This window comes from Pocillopora damicornis, chromosome 4 (genome assembly GCF_964200805.1).
Source record: "Pocillopora damicornis chromosome 4, jaPocDami1.2, whole genome shotgun sequence".
Lineage (NCBI taxonomy): Eukaryota > Metazoa > Cnidaria > Anthozoa > Scleractinia > Pocilloporidae > Pocillopora > Pocillopora damicornis.
This window is the reverse complement of record NC_142673.1, coordinates 9,899,589-9,917,766: the sequence shown is the minus strand read 5'-3', so window position 1 is coordinate 9,917,766 and position 18,178 is coordinate 9,899,589. Positions and strand designations below refer to the sequence as shown.

The following is an 18,178-nucleotide window of genomic DNA, read 5'->3' as shown; positions in this document are numbered from 1 at the left end:
CAGGAATTGACGGAGTTAAGTGTAAGTTAACCGAAAGTGTTCGTCCTCTCGATTTTATATGCCCAAAAAGTTTGAAAGTATTATCGTCCTAACACCAATTTAATCAAACTAACTTACATATGTGGCGAGTAAATTCTACTCAGCAACTGAACGTGCTTCAGAAGCCTACCGTAAAATCAAACACAACGAGAACGCTCACGAAAATCTAAACGGTTACTGCTGAATTCACACTGTCTGTGCAACTACTTACCGAAGACATCGGCGGTACACTAGTCTCTCCGTTCTCTATAGTCGTGCTGCAAATATGATGAAAGCAGATTTGATTTCAAATACTTTTTAATTGAAACAAAATATTAACAAAGACGCCCAGTTTATGTCGCGAGACAAGTCTTCATCACACTCAAAAACAGTTTAAGTTTTTAACTTTGTAACGAGTGTGAGCAACACAACAGGAACAGTAGAATCGGGAACATGATTGCAACGGAAGAAAGCCTTAAAATTCATTCATTCTTTGGATCTTTGGTTTATCGGTTCCATGGTCCTTCAGTTCACTGATTCCTCTTTACGTAGATCCGCCAGTCCGTAGATTTTTCGGTCCCATAGTTCGCAAAGTGGTCAGTTTGTTGATTCGTCGGTCGTCAATGTGTCGATTAACGTTTGTTGGTTCGTCGGTTCATCAGTTTGATAAATCTTCGGTTCGGGCAATCTTTCGTTCTCTCGTTCTCTAGCTCACCATTCACTATTTACCTGTTTCCTTCCCCAGTTGAAGTTGCTGCATTTCCATTCCTCTTGCGTACCATTCGATTGATGGCCATGATCATAGGCAGTTTGTTCCCAGCCTTTCCCCAACCCTTGTTGCTGGGTTGGTACTTTTTTTTGTTGGCAGCTCGAGCGCGTTCTCTTTCAAGTTTCTCGTTTTCTTCGTCCTCTGTCAAGATTTGTGCGTTTGCTAAGTTGTCGACGGCGATAGCCAAGAAAACATTCAACAACGTGTCTGTTTACAGTTAAGGAAACATGATGTCCTGGAAAACCATTTTGAATGTTACTTCGACTAACTCGTAATTCTCACAAAATCCGACGAAATAGCGAAATTCATAAAGAAAAAATCAGCTTTTCAAAATTGAAATCTCTTTTGCTTTCAAGGATACAATTTCCTAAGATAACCAGTAGAACAAAATACAGGCTTGCTGCAATTCCTGATGCCTCATGAGGTCCACCATAAGCCTTCACTCCACTGTACATAACAGAATTCCAGTCCTCCCCTGTGAGTATCTTTGTTGACAAACAAAATAAAAAAACGATTATTGGTTCACATCAGTTCTTCTACGTCATTATTTCATCGTTTGACTGCTCGTTTGAAATTTTCACAAGGCAAAAAGGAAAACAAAAATTACTATTGATGGTAAATCCTACGAAAAATTTTAATAAAACCAACCTGAAAAACAGCTAACATGGCGTTCTGAAAATTATCAAAGTTCGTTGTGGGAGTTTCGTCTTCTGAAAATCTAGGGAAAATGAATAAACCTAGTTATTAATATTTTTTTTCTGCACTATGTTCCTTCGAGTATTTGAAGCTTTCATCATCTATTTGGTTTAACAATCGTACATTAAAAAACTTTTAGAAAATTGACGAAACAACGCTTCCTGCAAAACAAGGTATAAACGTACAACTTAACTAAAATTAATGTAAGAGAAATAGAAAAGGAAAATAGGAAAGTTCTATATTGCTTTTATGAAATATTTCTCGAAATTTTCTAAAAACATGCAAAAATCTTAACGTTTCAAGCGTGATGTCATTACCTTCTGTTAACACGCCTAGTGACCAAGGAAACTAGTAAGACATGAGTGAGTTTAAACCAAAACAAAATTTTTCATAACAGCCAATCAGAAAAAAAGCAAAAATTCGCTGGATTATTTTCGACACTCACGTGAGAACTGCTGCAGTTGGCCCGACGAAATTTTATTACAAATATAAAGTAAGGATTATATGGCTTCATGAGGACATACGCTTACCTTCCACCAAATATCTGCATACCAAGCAAGGCAGCAATCAGGATAAACAGGAATAGCAAGAAAATCAGGCTCACGATAGACTTGATGCTGCTGACGAGAGAGGTGGCGAGGTTCCTTAGCGATCTCCAGTGTCTGTAACATAATAAGATGGAAATTACTGAATAGATACTGATCTTTGCGTGTAATCAAGACGGTGGTTATCAAGCGGTGATAGAGGCGAAATTTTGAACATAGAAGTAACAGAAAAGTTGAAATGACACGTTTGATTGAGGTATGTTTTTCAACTTTGCCTTAAAGTTTAGTTTAGTAAATGAATTTTTCCATGAGAGTAAAAGTAAAGACAGACCGACACGGACTCCCCATGTGGCTTTTGTGGTCGCGTCGCATTAACGCCTTCAAATTACATTTTTGCTCTCACAAGCATGTCTTCAAGGATGATCGTTGTTTTTGTAAAAATTGTTTTCAGCAAGGGCTGATTGTGTATCAGACTCCAATGTTCCATCAATATTTGTTTTAAATTTTTTAACTGCTGGGTGGTATGTTGTGACAAAAGGCAGTAAACGTTCGTGACCTTTTGGCGTAAGAGCCAATTGTCTAGAGGCCAAGTTGACCCCTGCCAGAGACCTTTCTATGATGTTTTCTGGGTACCCTTTTGCTTTGAGAAGTTATTTGAATTTCGAAGGCCTTAATCATATGTTTTTTCGAAGAGTTACTTGTAAGCAATCTTATTGCTTCGCCTTTGATGAAACCATATTTTACGCCTGGTGGGTGGCAAGAGGCGAACATCTCGGAGAGAAGGCTTTCACCGGTCAAATCAGAAATGGAAAAGGAAGGAGTGGATGCAGCCGTGGAGGCACACGTAGCAGTATGGATTCTCCAACTTCTTTAATGTTTCGAGGAGCTTTTATTTAAATCAATCCTCCCATTTACGCGGTTTCGCGCTGGAAAGACGCCACCATTTCATCTTCCTTTTCGCCCAAGGGCTGTAGCCGTTTTTTCATTAGACGATTCACTATTGAAGTAGCAGTATCACTGAAAATGATTTTTTTTCTTTCGCACAGATATATAGTTGGAACGTACCAAGATGAGCGCTGAAAAACGTGGGTGCCTCGCCGTTCGCCAAGTAGGCAAAATAATACAAATGAAAAATAGTGTCACTTAGAAAAAAGATGAAGAAATCGAATCTAATAACGGTCCAAAATTTTAATTTTTCACTCATTTGTACAATTTAAGCTACAATCACAAGCTCCAGTCGAAAACAATCGGTTTAGTCTGGGTTATCAAATTCGATAACAACCCGGACTGTTAAAAACAAAATTGAAATATCAGGGGATGATGCATATGCTCTTTAAAACAAGTCTCCTGTGAACTTATTCACCTTAGTCAGTGAGTAAATAATGACAACTTCATTTATTCTCATCAAAATCTTACCTGGTCATCTTGAAGACTCTGAGAAGACGAACACATCTCAATACACTGATACCAAGTTTTACTAGCACAGTTTTAGAGAGTATAATGTCCAGAAATCCTGAAATCACAATCTGTAAAAAGCAAAAGTAAGTTATTCAATCTACGGGTAAATTTCTTAACTGGGAGGATTTTCATTTTTTCAAGAGACATAAGGTTATTCCTTACCGAGCAATCGAAACAATTGAAACTTGAGTTAAAGTAAACGTGAAATCCAAGACCATAAATCTTCAGAATCATCTCCACAAAGAATAACGTCAAAAACACGATTTCAGCCCATGCTGAAAGACAACAATGATCGTCAAATTTGGTGCTTAAAAATGTTACAATATAGACTTATCGATGGCTAAAATATTTTCTTTTCCTTTTCATCAACCAAAAATTGTCTTTGGTTACATTACCTTGAAAATCTGACAGCCATTTCGGTTGGCCATAATACTCCACGGCCAGAACAATTGTGTTGAGGAAAACGCAAACCAAGACAGTCCAATAAAACGCTTGAGTTTTCACCATGCGACCGACTTTTACAGAGAATTTACTGTTCCACTGCAAAAACCGCTGAAGTGCACCCGTGCTAGAAAAGAATACCCAGTTGTTAATACCAAAATATCTAAAGGGTATGATTAGTGATTTGTTATCCCACTTTGATGTTATTGCAACAAATGAAAAGAGTGCGCAAATTATGTGACCATTAACACAGTGCAGTATCTCAGTTTGACTGTATTACAACAGTGATAATACGGAAGGAAAGACACAAATAGCGTAAAAACAGCCGGCCTGGACGAATAAAAAGCGTTACATCGAACTAAAACCCAGCCAACCTCTCGGGCATGTTGACTCGGTAACAGTTCCCTTCTCTTCTGGTGACCACTCTTCCTGGATTACTGACCACGTCGCTGGTAACAAGTTGTGATTGCGAGTCGTTCAAGCTGAGATGTTTCGTCCTGAAGTTGTCGTCTGCTGCCGTTTCCGCTGTATTAGAAATTAGAGTAAATATCGAAAGCCTGATAAGTTTGATGTGGACATGATATATTTGCTGAGATTAGATAACAATTATTTAACCCTTTCGGTGGTATTAATTGATACCCAGACGTTTAAGAAAGACCCTCCTGTCATTTTTTCATTGACAAGAATATGAGTACACAGACCTGAGTCCTGGGGCTGCACCTCTTCCGCCTAAAACGAGAATATTCTGTATATTTTTTATCACCCCTTTTTGACCTTTTCCCCGGCAAACTTCCGAATGAAAGCTTACTAAGTATAAATATTTCTCATGCTGTTCTTTCCATATTTTCTGAGTTGCTGATGAGGAGAAGCTGTTTAAAAATCAAGAGCTTCTTTAGTCGCGACCTTAATGTTTGATTCAGGGGTGATATTGTACGGAGAAACTAGATGCTAGTTATTCTTAGGAGTAAGAGGGTTAAGTGTTCTGTCTCTTAGCGAAAGTTTTTTCAGCTGTCTATCTGTAAAACCTACCGGCTTTGGCTATCCACGACAAGTACGCATCCACCTGACGGTTCAGTTGTTGTTGTCTGCGAACTTTAAAGAACTTTCGTCGAGTATCCACTCTCTCTCTTTCCTTTGCAAATTCCCTGATAAGAAACAGTACAAAGATTCAATAACTCACTACTGTTTTCACTGCTCTCATCAACTGCTAGCCAGCCGAATCCGTTTCTTCAACGTTGTGGAGACGTTCTCATTGGTTTAGTGGGGGACATTTGACTTTGAGAATTGACGAAGACACTTGCAAGACATAGCACACAATTCTATCTACCTACAGAAATCACCAACCTTCGAGTTACACCGAGAAGACAAGTTGTGAAGTCGTTTTCTGAAAAGCTAAAATTTTGCGTTGAAGTGTATTGCAGATCGTGTGAGATTTCATCACGAAGAATTTAAGTAATGAACACAATTATAACAATTATTGCATGTTATGCAAGCAGCGAGATTTTTAAAAAATATCTGAGATCAATTTTTTCTCACTCGAGCGTCTAACGTTTGTCGTGTATCTGTTACCCTGTCATTTATTTTATGGTGGAAGCAGTTAATACGTAACACTCACCCACTCAAAACTCCAAGCACAAGATTAAGGACGAAAAAAGAACCAATCACAATTAGCGAGACATAATAGCAGGCATAAAGATATCCGTCTTCATCCATTGCATCAAAAGTCTGGGAAAACAATTTAAAATTTTTTACTCAAAATTCAAACTCACTAGTTTTCTCTACACAAATGTTCCATGTGTTCTGGTATTGAAACATAAGGGCCTGTGCTCGAGCTGGTTCAGGCATGCGCAGAAGTTGTATCAGATATTCCATGTGTATACGCTCGGTTAGATAAGAGGGATAAGAAAGTAATATTAGAATGAAACGAATTCCGGCGTCAGTGAATGGCCAATCAAATTGCAGAGTTTAAAATCGAATTTTTGGTTTTGTCCTTATAGGGCATTAGAACATCACTTTCGAAGGAAGAAAGCACCCGGAGTACGCCTAATATTTCCTTCTACACTGCAAAAGAATTAATCATTTTTCCTCTTGAGCGCCGGTATATCAAAACCCATAGAATCAAAACGGCCAATCACAACAAAGTTAATCATCACATGGAATACTTGCTACTAATCAAAATCGGAGGAAACGTGAGTGACAAAAACATGATTGGTTTCAGTTTCACGTCGGACGGGTTGCGCAAGTTTTCTAGACCAATAACAGGCCGTAGTAAGGCAAGGCCAATGACAGTTTCCCAAAAAATATAATGAGAGGAAGTATTTCTTACTTTGTACATAATCGACGTCCATCCTTCCATTGTTATGCACTGAAACACAGTAAGCATTGACAATGCGATGTTATCAAATAACGTGATGCCAGCGTTCGGACCAATCCAATACTCTCGGCATGTCGTTTCCTCGGGACAACGTCGACCACGAAAAATCTTCCTCACTCCGGGAAAGGGTCCCTCGTCACACGGCTCAGGATTTGATGCTATTGAATCTACAACGACAGGTTATATGGTGTTTACGCATTGCAACAACAAATAGCAACTTAAGCAGTTCGAATGCCATTATGGCATTATATAGCAGATCACCAAAAAGGTTTTTTTTAAAGAAATAGGTCGGTAATTAAACATATAGAGAAGGAAATTTAATAATGTATAAAAAGAGAACAAAGGAAAAGGCCCCTGTAAGTATACATGTGGCTAAATAATCGAAGTATTCTCAGACTCAAGTTTGATGATTAACAAAGAAATAGTGTAGCAACGGGTATATGTTTCTACCTCAAAAATCAATGCGAGCTTTCTTGTAAAATGATTCACAGTTTGAAAGATACCCACTCCTTCTTATGTATCACTCACATTTACTTTTATAAAAATCTTGTAGAAAAAAGGTAAGAAAGGGTTATTAGTGATGAATCACGCACAGGACAGTTCAGGAATCATACATGAATGAAACCTGACATTTTTAATAAAATATTCAGAAATGTTGTGAGCCTAGAGAAAGACGCTTTTTCCATCTTGTGACTAACTTGGGATAAAGGAAAGATTCTGAGTCCCCATGAGAAACCGAACCTCGGAATTCTCACTTTTTGCTTTTTAGCCTATTTATGTAGGCTAAGAATTTATAATTCTCTTTACTGTCAACCATACAATTCTTGTAAAGTTAGTTCAGAGAATTTAGTAGTGGATCAACTACTTATCCCCACATTGATATTTGTATTTATTCTCATCACTTTTCTGGTTGATATTGTAAGGAGAAATTCTGTCTTGGTCACTCATAGGAGTAAGAGGGTTAACGTTAGTCACATTATGAAGAACAGGTCATAATGAAAAAAGGGAAAACTACGAAGCACTCACTTGTTTTTTTGTCGAAGCAGGTGGTGTGAAATTTATCTTTGAGAAAATCTAAACCTATAATTGCATAAATAAGAATACAAAACAAGACTAAAAGGGCTATTTGCAAAAGAGGAACCATGGCACGGACTATGGACTTCATCACAACTTGCAGACCTAAAATAAGAAAAAAGAGAAGCACAGATTTTACTTCGTGAGAAAACAAACGGGTCTCATTTATCAGCTCCATTTTCTGACTTCAGTCTAAGGGACTTGAACTAAAAAATGACACATCAACCACAGTTGGTTTTAAACAAGAATTAACTCTTTATATTAAAACCTATACCTATTCTTCGTACTATCCTTTATGCATTTCCATTGTCACTGAAAAGAAGAATTTGTCTGAAAATCACAAGCTTTTTTGTTTGGTCATCATTTCCTTTAATCTCATGATCTTCAGCAGTGAAGTGCTCTTTTTATCCGTGGCAAACTAAACGCTTATGTTGGATGCTCTTCATTCGCACAAAAACTCAATTTTTCCCGGAGGGGGAGCATCATTGGAAAAGCTTGTTGCCCTGTTCTTTCCAAAAAAGATAACATGCTGATCCAAATTGAAATTGGAAAGCAGCTATTTTAACGTATTGAACGTTTACACGAACAACTGACCCATTCTAATCAGAACGCTGGCGAGTCAATGTAGAGTAAAAGAATAAAGAGTATAGAAATAACTTTATCACTTACTTGGTACACCAGAAATAAGTTTAAGAGGCCTGAGCACTCGCACAGCCCTCAGAGCTTTTACATCCAGGGTACCATTTTCTCCAAGAAATTTGCTGACGGGTGGAAGACTTATAACTCTAAGGTGGAGGGGAAAGAAAGTACCATATAACTCATGACTATCTGGTATAAGAACATTTTTGGAGCAAATTGGGCAACTGAAAGCTTAACCACATTGTCATTTTAATTCATTACCATATTTTGTCTTGTCTTTTTAATTGCAGTGTATTAAGCTAGGATTGCATTAATATTTCTGCCAAATATGAGACGTTTGCTGTTGATTATAACCATTTCATTTACGAATGTTCCATATTGGTTATGAACAGTTTGTTCATGACTGCCCTTAAGACTTAACCTGTGTTAGTTTGCACGAAAAAAACGCATTCATTAAGCGAGTGTTACTTAGGTTCCGTTCCACTCGATAAGGATAACATCTGCTTGAAGTTCCATAACAATTTTTACACCCACGTTTGAATGAACAACATCTTTCGACGAAAATTCACAAATACATACAATTATCTTCCTTAGTCTAATCATTACACAGGATGCTTTCAACATTGCTGATCTCAGCATTATGCTAGCTTGGCAGAGATACAGATATACAGTCATATATAAAAATAGTAGGTCATGGACCCAACCCACCAACGAGTTCTTTGAATTCAATAGGAAAGGCGAAGGACTGCGTGATAGCAAGGTGTGAGGCTCGCATGTGACTCAAGTTTTTTTTACTACGATCGCAACAAAAAAAAATGACATCTTTCTTTTTCCTTTTCTTTACCAGGGATTATTTCTAAAACGTGAGCAGAGTTTCGATGATTCAAGATTTGTAACCATAGGGATTCCTAGTGATCATATGCCATCTATTTAAAAGTAACAAGAAGATAAGTGATTATTCATACCAGCTGTAACTGAGAAAAGACACGTGCTCACGCTTTGCAAATGCACGTCCCTACGCTTTACTGTTTGAGCATAAATTTAACATTTCTTTGCATCATACGAGCAACAGACGGAGTAGAAGTCTCTAATCCTCGCTCAAACTTACTTCAGTGTCTGACTGGCCCTGGATGTTGGAGGGTTAGATAACGGAAGTTTTCATTCCAAGTGCTATCCGTACCTTTCTCGTCATCACAGTTTGGTTTGAGATTCTAAACGACGCCCTACAGTCGATCCATTGACGTCAAAGCGCAAAATAATTTGTTTTATTCTCAGTCTTCCGGTTGCCGTTCGAGTCTCAAAAACGTCTCTGCTTAAGTTCTATAAATTATTTGAACAGCCATGCTCTGGCAGGAGCGTTCGTTTTGATGTCGTATAATCCCTGCGGTATACTTAGTACGGAAAGCAAAGTAACTCTAAACCAATATAATCGTTCGTGAATTACGAAAAAAAAAACGAGCCGCGGATATCATTTTTTCAAGCTTCCCCACACACACTGGCATGGATTAGTTTGACTTAATGTATTGAGAAGAGCCTCAGGTTTCAATAGCAGCCGGCCTGAACACCAAGACATCTCTTTTTGTCGTAGTTTAAGCCCATGCAAGACTAAACAGAACCTTACACAACAAAACCAAACCCAAACATTAAAATAACAAAAAGTTTTAATGAAGATAAAAAACAAGATATAGCGTGTGTAGGTAATTCCAGAGGTTTCAAGACTTCTAAATAATTAAAATTTTGCTTCTGGGGAGAGTCTAGATGCCAAAATCTACAAAATTATAGCTCAGTCTAAATTATTGTCCTCCGTTCATCCATCTGACGTAAAATAGATATATCAAGCGAAAGAAATGTAGTTTTTCAACCGGTTTTGGTAACTTCAATATATCTTTGTTAAGACTTCCGGGAAGTAAATATTATAAACATTATAATTTCCATTATCAATATTTCGTATCATTCACTGCAACGGTTAATTTCACTTCAAGTACTTGAACAGAACGTTTGGACACAAAAGAGTTATATTATTTGCACGAGTTTCATTCGAAAGGTTACCGTTCCTCAAGGCTGACAGTGATACGGTTCGACCGACAAATCTAATTGCTTCGCAAAGCTGGGGATTTTGCATTTTATGGTACAGTATGATTGGCGTATTGTCATCACATCGCACGGTGACAAAACTATAACATGAAAATGCGTGGGTTACTAACATTGAAGTTCCTTTAATGTGAAATAGTTGGCTCACATGTTATTAAAAGTCACGTTAAGAACTGGGAGAAATCATGGACCAGAGTTTACTTCGCGAACAAACAAACAGGTGCATAGCCACTGACGACTACGGATGTACTCAGTTTTATCAGTTCTTCAAATTGTGAACATCAACATCGAATGAAAATCGAAACAGAGAATGAATTCATTGATTCAACGGAATCTATGTTTTGCATCACCTCAATTTTTCTTGGTTTTTCACTCATGAGAAATAAGTCGCTGGTCGTAACGAGATGAAAAGGTTTTAAGATAATCGAGAATTATTCCGTTCTTCTCTGTGACGAGTAAAGCCTCTCAGAAATTTAAAGTTCTAGTTTTTTTCAATTCATCACAATCACACATGGTGCATGTATGCTGATAGGAACTACTGCATGACAACAAAAGAACAACAAAACAAGTGATTTAATCAATGTGTCTTATAAACTGCTGCCTCTTGATGGACGTGATTCTGTCGCAAAGTTCACTCAGTTTTAATTTCACGTCGAAATGGTTCGATATTTTAAACAATTCGTAGGCGACCACCTGTGTGTAGGGCTGTTAGAGCGAATTGAGAAATTGACTGGAATTTTCCACCTATTTCGTGGCGAGATCAAGAACTTTGACGCCTTTTTCAAATAAACAATCATAATTCGTTCGAAATCTCTCTTTGCAAAACGCTGTAATTGTATTTTTTTTCGTCATGTCAGTGTTCATTAGAAGGCGCCTAAAGCGTGACCACTCTTGTTAAAATGTCCGAATAAAAAATAGACGCCTTATTTCAGGAAATTTCTACGAGGAAAAAAATGTGTTTGCCTCAGAACAATAGAGGCCGCTTAAATTTTGCAAGAAGCGAAACGTTGACTGAGAACTGTCCTTAACAAGTAATGATAAAAAAAAGAGAGTACTTTTAGAGGTAATGACTTCTGCGAGTGTTAGGCCGTCTGTAGCAAAGGAAACGTACGGCTGAGGCAATTTACACTCCAAACAGATTTCGCCACAATATGCCCTTATCTTGTACAGCGCTGCGCGTGCGTGAGCCGAACTCCAACCTACAATTATTTAGATTACATGGCTGTTAAGACCACCGCGCTAAAAACCTGATCAACGGAACTGAAGCCACAAGAAATTACAGTTGGGTACTTCGTTATGCGAGTAGAGAATATTTTTAATTTTAAATGGTAAAACAAAATGTAGAACGAGTGCTTGGTTAGAAAAAAATATAGCTAAATAAATAACCAAAACAAACAACTTTCAAATTTTCGTTTAACGCCGCACAAGCGAAAGGTGCGGACGTTCAGAGCGATGAAATAGCCATATGTCATAAGATGACTTACCCCACCACAACAACAGTGAAATCCAGAATATTCCAACCATTTCTTAGGTAGGACCCCGGGTGAAGCACAAAGCCAAAGGCCATTATTTTCAACAGCGCCTCCACACAAAATATACCAACGAAGTAGTATTCAGCAGCTTCCTGCAGTAAATACAATAAAATATAGAACAGTTCAACACCATCTTTTATCGAAACCAAGGCCTTACGTCACTGAGCAAATGGAGGTTTTCAGGCCAACTCACCAACTGTTGAGCCATGTCTGTGCGATCATTTTTTGGAAGCGGTGTGTTTAGAGCTAACACGATACAATTGGCTCCGATAGCCAGCAAAATAAAATATTCAAACACTGTTAGATAGGTTAAGGATCAAATGAAGTTCTGTGTGAGAAATAACCAGCCTACGGCTTTAAGATAACTACACATATTAGGTCTGTAAACGTGAAACCGAATAGAACGATGCGAGCTATTCAACCCCTGAAGGCCGCTTTTGTAGGCATCTGTATCGAGAACATAACTTATAAATACTTAACCCCGCAAGTTATAAACAGTACTACATTGCACAAAAAGGATATTTCGACACCACGATCGATTTTGATAGTTCACGAAGCGGATTAGTTTCTGACAAGCAAAACAAAGCATGTGTGGGACTTCTCGCTTCTTGGAGAAATTGACTGCCGTACAAAGACATAGAGCGCGCCTTCTGAGACAAGTAGGACAAGCGCTCATTGTTATCGGCTGAAGCGTTAGGCATTTCCAGGGACGAGTCGCCTGTCTTCTTTGCTGCTGTTGCTGCATATCTGTCTTTATCCATCCCTGTAGAGAGCACCAAATATTGCGTCAACACTGGTTGTCCGCATTTCAAATTGGTGAACACCGTACAGGTCTTTTGAGCGGGCGGTGAAACGAACACCACGCAACAACACTAGTCTCAAGACGCGACGTTAACAAGCAGCATAATAAAGCCTTAGTAAATCTTGATGAAATCCCACATCGTAGAGACCTAAATATGCGTGCGTATAAATTGACAGTGCGGTCGCTATTCTCGATGACTCTCTATAAAACAAGCTCATCAGCCTTCAGCCAATGATGTCGAGGCGACAGATTCTTTTCCTCCCCTTTTTGAAACGGACGTCGCTAGCGGTAACCAGCTCGTTCAGAAATTATGGTCCTCTTTCTCGGCTCTCATAACAAAAAAAGTACCGTAGCGAAGTACGCATATTAATCAGTCGATAATACACCTGCTAGTAGCAAGAAAGACCTTACTGGCTATTGATATTCAAATTCGGCTCTCTCCATTATTATAATAAGACATCGAGCTGACAGGCTGCCACCTAAAGTCTTAACCTGTATTTAAACTCCTAGATATAACCTATCGTTCAAACCTCACACGACGAATTTGGCAGTCTTCCCAAAAACAATTTTAGAATAATTTGAGTTTTTACGCCATAGGAAAGCCTTACAGCCATTTTGCCGCTGTTTGTGACTCGTTTATTATTCGAAACGAGTTACAATAGAGTGAAAAGACGACAGATATGAAAACTTGTTTTTCCGTCTTAGTGGGTGAACATTGACCAACATCTGTTCACAAACCGACATTTTTCACGCAAAAATTCTCGTTGTAATTTTTCTTATCTCCCAAAAAAGTAAATTTATAATTTTGCTGTGAGAAATGGCTGACTTATAACTTTCAATTCATTCATTAACTAATACGAAAAGGACAAACAGCCTTAAAGCTATCACGACATTCGAACGAATAAGTAAAGTTTCGAGTTGCAATTGCAGAGGAAGTTCCCCTATTCTTTCATTTATTAAGACTTGTATAACAAGTAAGCTGTCTACTGTTTAAAGCTATAGCTAACACCCTATTCTAAGTTTTCAATACTAGGATAAACTTAACAGCACACATTTTGTAATAACTCTTGTTTCACTGAAAATTTAACGTATTGTTGCAGGAGACATGAACATAAATTAGCTTTTGATTGAGGTCCGGTCGAAAACGCGATACAATTCAACAGCATCCCCTGAAGAGATTCATAAGCCTAATAAACTAATCTATTTTGGAAGATAGAAGCTGGGTAATAATTCCTCTATTTCCTGGGTTTTCCTTTACCAACAGCAATTTGTTTTCAGGGAAGAAAAATTGAAATTTTCTTTGTCGTGGGGATGCCGTTTTCTTGCCGGAAATGAGTTTTGATGCATCATCTAAATGACTGGGCATGATTCAGAGGAACTGAGATATTTTAAACAAAAATAATTAGAGAGAAAGCTCACAATTTTTTTTTTCTTTAACATAAAAGGTTCCCTCTGATAGTAACATAACAACCAATCCTGCTGTACTCGGCTATTCGCTCGTTCAATTATGTCACATTTCAAACGAGTTTTCTCTACCATCATTGCGGAAAGAACTCGCCGCTAATTAGATTTCAAAAATTCAAAGGCAGAAAAAAGCATTTAAAATTAAAATTTTAATGACTTTTTATTCAGCTAGGAGTGACAAACACAATTAGAAAGGAAAGAATGATCACAGAAAAAAGAGGTGGCAAATAGGAAGATGGATAAAAATGAGAGAAGGAAAACACGGAATCAAGTCGAAATTACGTTAATATTCCGTCATGAGAGACAAACACTAAGGAACTGCTTACGAGAAACGAAAATATTTTAATTTCCACGCATACATTACAGACGACTCTATTATCACGAACAGCCGTAGTTCTCCATGGAATAATGCAGTGAAATGTTCACCACAAATTAAAGAATATACGCTTTTCCTTTTGCTGTGCAGCCTGAACGACTGATTTTCGTGCTAAATTGAATATCACCATATCAATACAAACTATCTGAATTTATCTCCTCTCTCATCTCACTGACCTTAATCTCCGCGGAGAATAGTTTGCCCAGCGAAGCATTCTGTCGAAAGAAAGAAAGCAAAATTATTAAGTAGAAGCAATGTATCCATACACGAAAATGTGTCGAGAGTTTTTTTTTTTTTTTTTATCAATTTCTCTATTGTTTGCAACAGACCTCTTTGCAGAGGTATATGCTAGGATATTTCTATCTGATTAATCATGAGGAATTTAAAGATAACTGAAATTTCAGCAAAGATCTTATACGTCAGCGACGTTCAGCTCAATAATGATAACAAAAAGCCCACATTAATATTCACAATACAGCGGCCACAAGTTTCATTTGACTATGTTACTTGGCAAGTTACTCATTGAAATTTCACTCCAGGGTATTTGAAATGACACCTGAAATTTGGCGTCACAACAGAACGAGTTGTTTTGTCCTACTCCAAGACGATCTTTTCAATTTACTTGTATATTTGATGAAGTTATTTGTTTGTCTCGGGGACAATGTTCAGATTGTCAAGTGATATTCCCGCGCAAATTCAATGGTGCACTTGCGCGCGACAGATACAAGCCATATAAGGAAATCATGATCAAATTTGAAAATTATGACGATGTCGTAGATCTTCCCATGGATAGAGATTGGCTCTCGGGGAGGAAATATTTTAAACGAAAAAAAAGCTGTCTACCTTGCTAATTTACCATTTGAGAAAACGCTTATGGCAAAATTTCAGAACAAGAGGGAATTTTAAAAATTCCAGCCGTTTTCATATTATCACAATTTCACACTCTGAAATTTTGTTCGTGCTTGTGTCTTCTGGATATTATTATTGTTATTATCATTATTGTTATTATTATCATTATTCTCGTCATTATTACTTTTACAACAGTAATTATTATTATTTCTATTATCATCATTGTCATTATCACCGTACCCTTTCAGGGCTACCAGCGTGTTTCAGTCAAAAACTAGCATCCTGTAATTCCTGAGTTTTGATTTGTTTTCATGCCATGTGACTAAACAAAGCATAATTTTTGCACTGTTTATCACGGATTTTGTAATATATATATGGGTGATTTTGGTAAAACAAATTGTTCCACTGACGCTGTCTGGAGATGGTGGAGTGAACAACGGAATATCAACTAGCTGATCCTCCCTTAATATGATAAAGCTGTGGCCACTTCGGAACTATGCACGTAGCTAGTTATCCATCATCTCATATCCAACACGCATTTGAAGGAAAATTGTTGAAATTGTCGAACTAAACAAGCATGCTTTACACTATGCGAAGAAACATAAAGAAAGTAGTGACTTCTACAGAATACTGGGTGAGGTTCCTTTGAGAGATAATACGGCAACAGATGATAGGCATAGACTGTAATATTTAAGCAACAGTGCGAGCTGACTATGGACCTGATGGTTTCTTTAAAAGTGGTTTGTTCTAAGCTAGTAAATGTTTTCCCTTGTTAGCCATAAACCTTCGTGACATTACTAACTGAAATTACCGCTTCGATTTAACTTTAAGCCATACTTAAGATGGTTTAAAATGTGGTTTGGCTAAAAAGCGACTAAACTTTGTTTAAAGCTTTAAACCCTGATAGTGACTAATATCTAATTTTCTTCACAATAGCACTTCTGAATGATTCATTAGGATCATGAGAGTAAAGGAAATTATCGCCAACCTAAGACTGAAACTTTTATCGATAAACGATTTCTCCTTTCTCCGTCAGTATCAAAGGCAATATACAGACAAGAAAATGGAAAACTTGGATGCTGATGTTAAAGGAAAGCCAATTAAATCATGGCACTATGAGTCTACGCGAGTGTAAGAGGTTTCGTGACTCTCTCTCACACTTCTCAAAATTTGATTCGAAAAATCATCTTGTAGTTCTCCACATGATGCACGATCAGCTCTTTTCTCTGGATTCTACTGAGTAAACCTTAAGCAAAAAATTTGAAAGCCCTGCATGGCGCCCATCATATTTTTCTGCACCTACAGCGTGCAACATTACACAAAAATTGTTGCCTTAGTAAAATTTTATATTACACGAATTCGAGCCTTTAGCAACATGCATTAAAACTAAGTTTAAATTAAAGCACGACATCCTGAATAACTGCTCAGAATAACTGAACACTCAATGATGAATGTAACAGAATACCAATATTCTAATAATGTTTTACCTTTCATGCGTTAAGTCCATTATCTACTTTGGCCCGCACGGCACAGTGCAGTAGTAATGTGTTACGTTAAGTAACTTCCCCTTTTAATCCACATCTTAAATCAAACTCAGGAACTTGAGTAATTCTTTTCAATGGAAGAACAATATTAACGTCGTCTTTTTAGTTCCTGTTTGGTTTGTGCCAATATCATGTCTTAAAGTAAGATCTCTCGACTGATGTCCGTGTGCAGATCCTAAGGAAAGGCTGTAAGGCTGTGTACATATGAACATTACAGGTTGCATGCATTGGGTTCTTCCCACGTATGAACGCCATCCACATGACCGACTCATGATTCTGACAACATGGCAGGAACAAAAAATTATTTTGACATAACAGAACCCTTCACATTCTATTCCTGAAATAATTAACAAATAATGACTTATCTAAGGCGCTCCAAATGCACAATTTTTAGCAGACCGCACGCTTTTATGCGAAAAATTCACACACGCAAACATTAGGAAGGCTAAATCGTTTGTTGTATCTCCACTAACTGCACATAAACAACTATAGGTGCTTAATTCGTGTTTTTATCAGTCTTCTACAGTTAAATTTTTCATTTTCTCTATTTTTATTCCGTAGAGATGTTTTCATGAAACAAGATAATTGACTATCTCGCAATTTTAAGTTAAATGAATATGTGCTTTTGTTAAAAGCGTGTTTTGCGTCATCACAGAAGGAGACTGTCTGGCGATGAAGCATTATCAAATTTTAACCCACACTAAAAAAAAACAACGAATCGAGATCAATTGTACATGGTCACGTTCAAAGCACACAAGTTCTTTGGAAGATTTCAACCAAAGAGCCTACATGAGGAAAGAGAATCCCCCTCAGTCATGAAAAAAGAGATTTTATTTTTTTGGGAGATATTTTTCAAAGTTATCTTCAAAAGATATTTTTTAAGACTCAATTAATCTGAAAGAAGTTTTGATAACAATATCAAAATTCATTGTAACAATCTATATATTGGTCACTTATGCTTGTGTTTCAATCGTCCGAAACGAGGCTTGCCTTCATGGCGTTTTCTCTCTGTGTCGCATCCTGTTTTGACTTTTGACGAAGTAAAGTAAACATGGATTTTTAATTCTCGAAACAACATTTAAATTCCACCAAACTTCTTGCATGGCTTGACTTCCGATCAGAGACTAAAAATAAATGAAATTCAAAGTGTTTCTTAACGGGCTTCTAAGTGAGGTGTTCATGTTCTCTCAAAGGGAAAAATATATTTGTAAAAAAGGAATATTTAATTGCAACAAGAATACCTTGTCACTAATTTCATTGGTGGTCAGTAAACACAGACTCGATAGAGTGCAAAGTACGGAATACGTAGGTAGTTCATCATAATTGCTTATTCACTTTGAAAACAATGGTCCGTGGAACCAGCTCTTAATGATACTGATTTCCATAAGCAAACAACTGTCAAGTCCCAAAATAGCACAAAACCACAAAACTGAATCTCACCGACAACAAAATAAACCCAAATTTAATTTTTCGTGGTTTTGTGTGCTGACTCACTCCGGCAAGTGG

The 18,178-nt window shown here is 37.4% G+C and overlaps 1 protein-coding gene across 8 annotated transcripts in view; it reads right to left on the bottom strand.

The window, feature by feature from the left end:
• Positions 1-18,178, bottom strand: part of LOC113679975 (voltage-dependent L-type calcium channel subunit alpha-1D) — a 38,004-nt gene that overhangs the window by 18,270 nt on the left and 1,556 nt on the right. For 4 of the 8 annotated variants that reach the window (XM_027196961.2, XM_089202778.1, XM_027196965.2 and 1 more), the window contains exons 3-20: positions 14,456-14,494; positions 12,160-12,400; positions 11,831-11,936; positions 11,590-11,729; positions 8,045-8,160; positions 7,328-7,480; positions 6,254-6,468; positions 5,543-5,652; positions 4,957-5,072; positions 4,302-4,452; positions 3,882-4,054; positions 3,649-3,761; positions 3,445-3,554; positions 2,014-2,145; positions 1,436-1,505; positions 1,149-1,272; positions 748-994; positions 251-296 (exon numbers count right to left, since the gene is read on the bottom strand). In XM_027196961.2, coding sequence (XP_027052762.2) covers positions 251-296; positions 748-994; positions 1,149-1,272; positions 1,436-1,505; positions 2,014-2,145; positions 3,445-3,554; positions 3,649-3,761; positions 3,882-4,054; positions 4,302-4,452; positions 4,957-5,072; positions 5,543-5,652; positions 6,254-6,468; positions 7,328-7,480; positions 8,045-8,160; positions 11,590-11,729; positions 11,831-11,936; positions 12,160-12,398 — 2,361 coding nt within the window. In that variant the 5' untranslated portion in view covers positions 12,399-12,400; positions 14,456-14,494. Of the gene's footprint in view, positions 1-250; positions 297-747; positions 995-1,148; positions 1,273-1,435; positions 1,506-2,013; positions 2,146-3,444; positions 3,555-3,648; positions 3,762-3,881; positions 4,055-4,301; positions 4,453-4,956; positions 5,073-5,542; positions 5,653-6,253; positions 6,469-7,327; positions 7,481-8,044; positions 8,161-11,589; positions 11,730-11,830; positions 11,937-12,159; positions 12,764-14,455; positions 14,495-14,608; positions 14,740-16,615; positions 16,695-18,178 lie in introns of those variants that run through there. The other 4 variants (XM_089202776.1, XM_089202777.1, XM_027196963.2 and 1 more) reach the window with 4 other exon arrangements.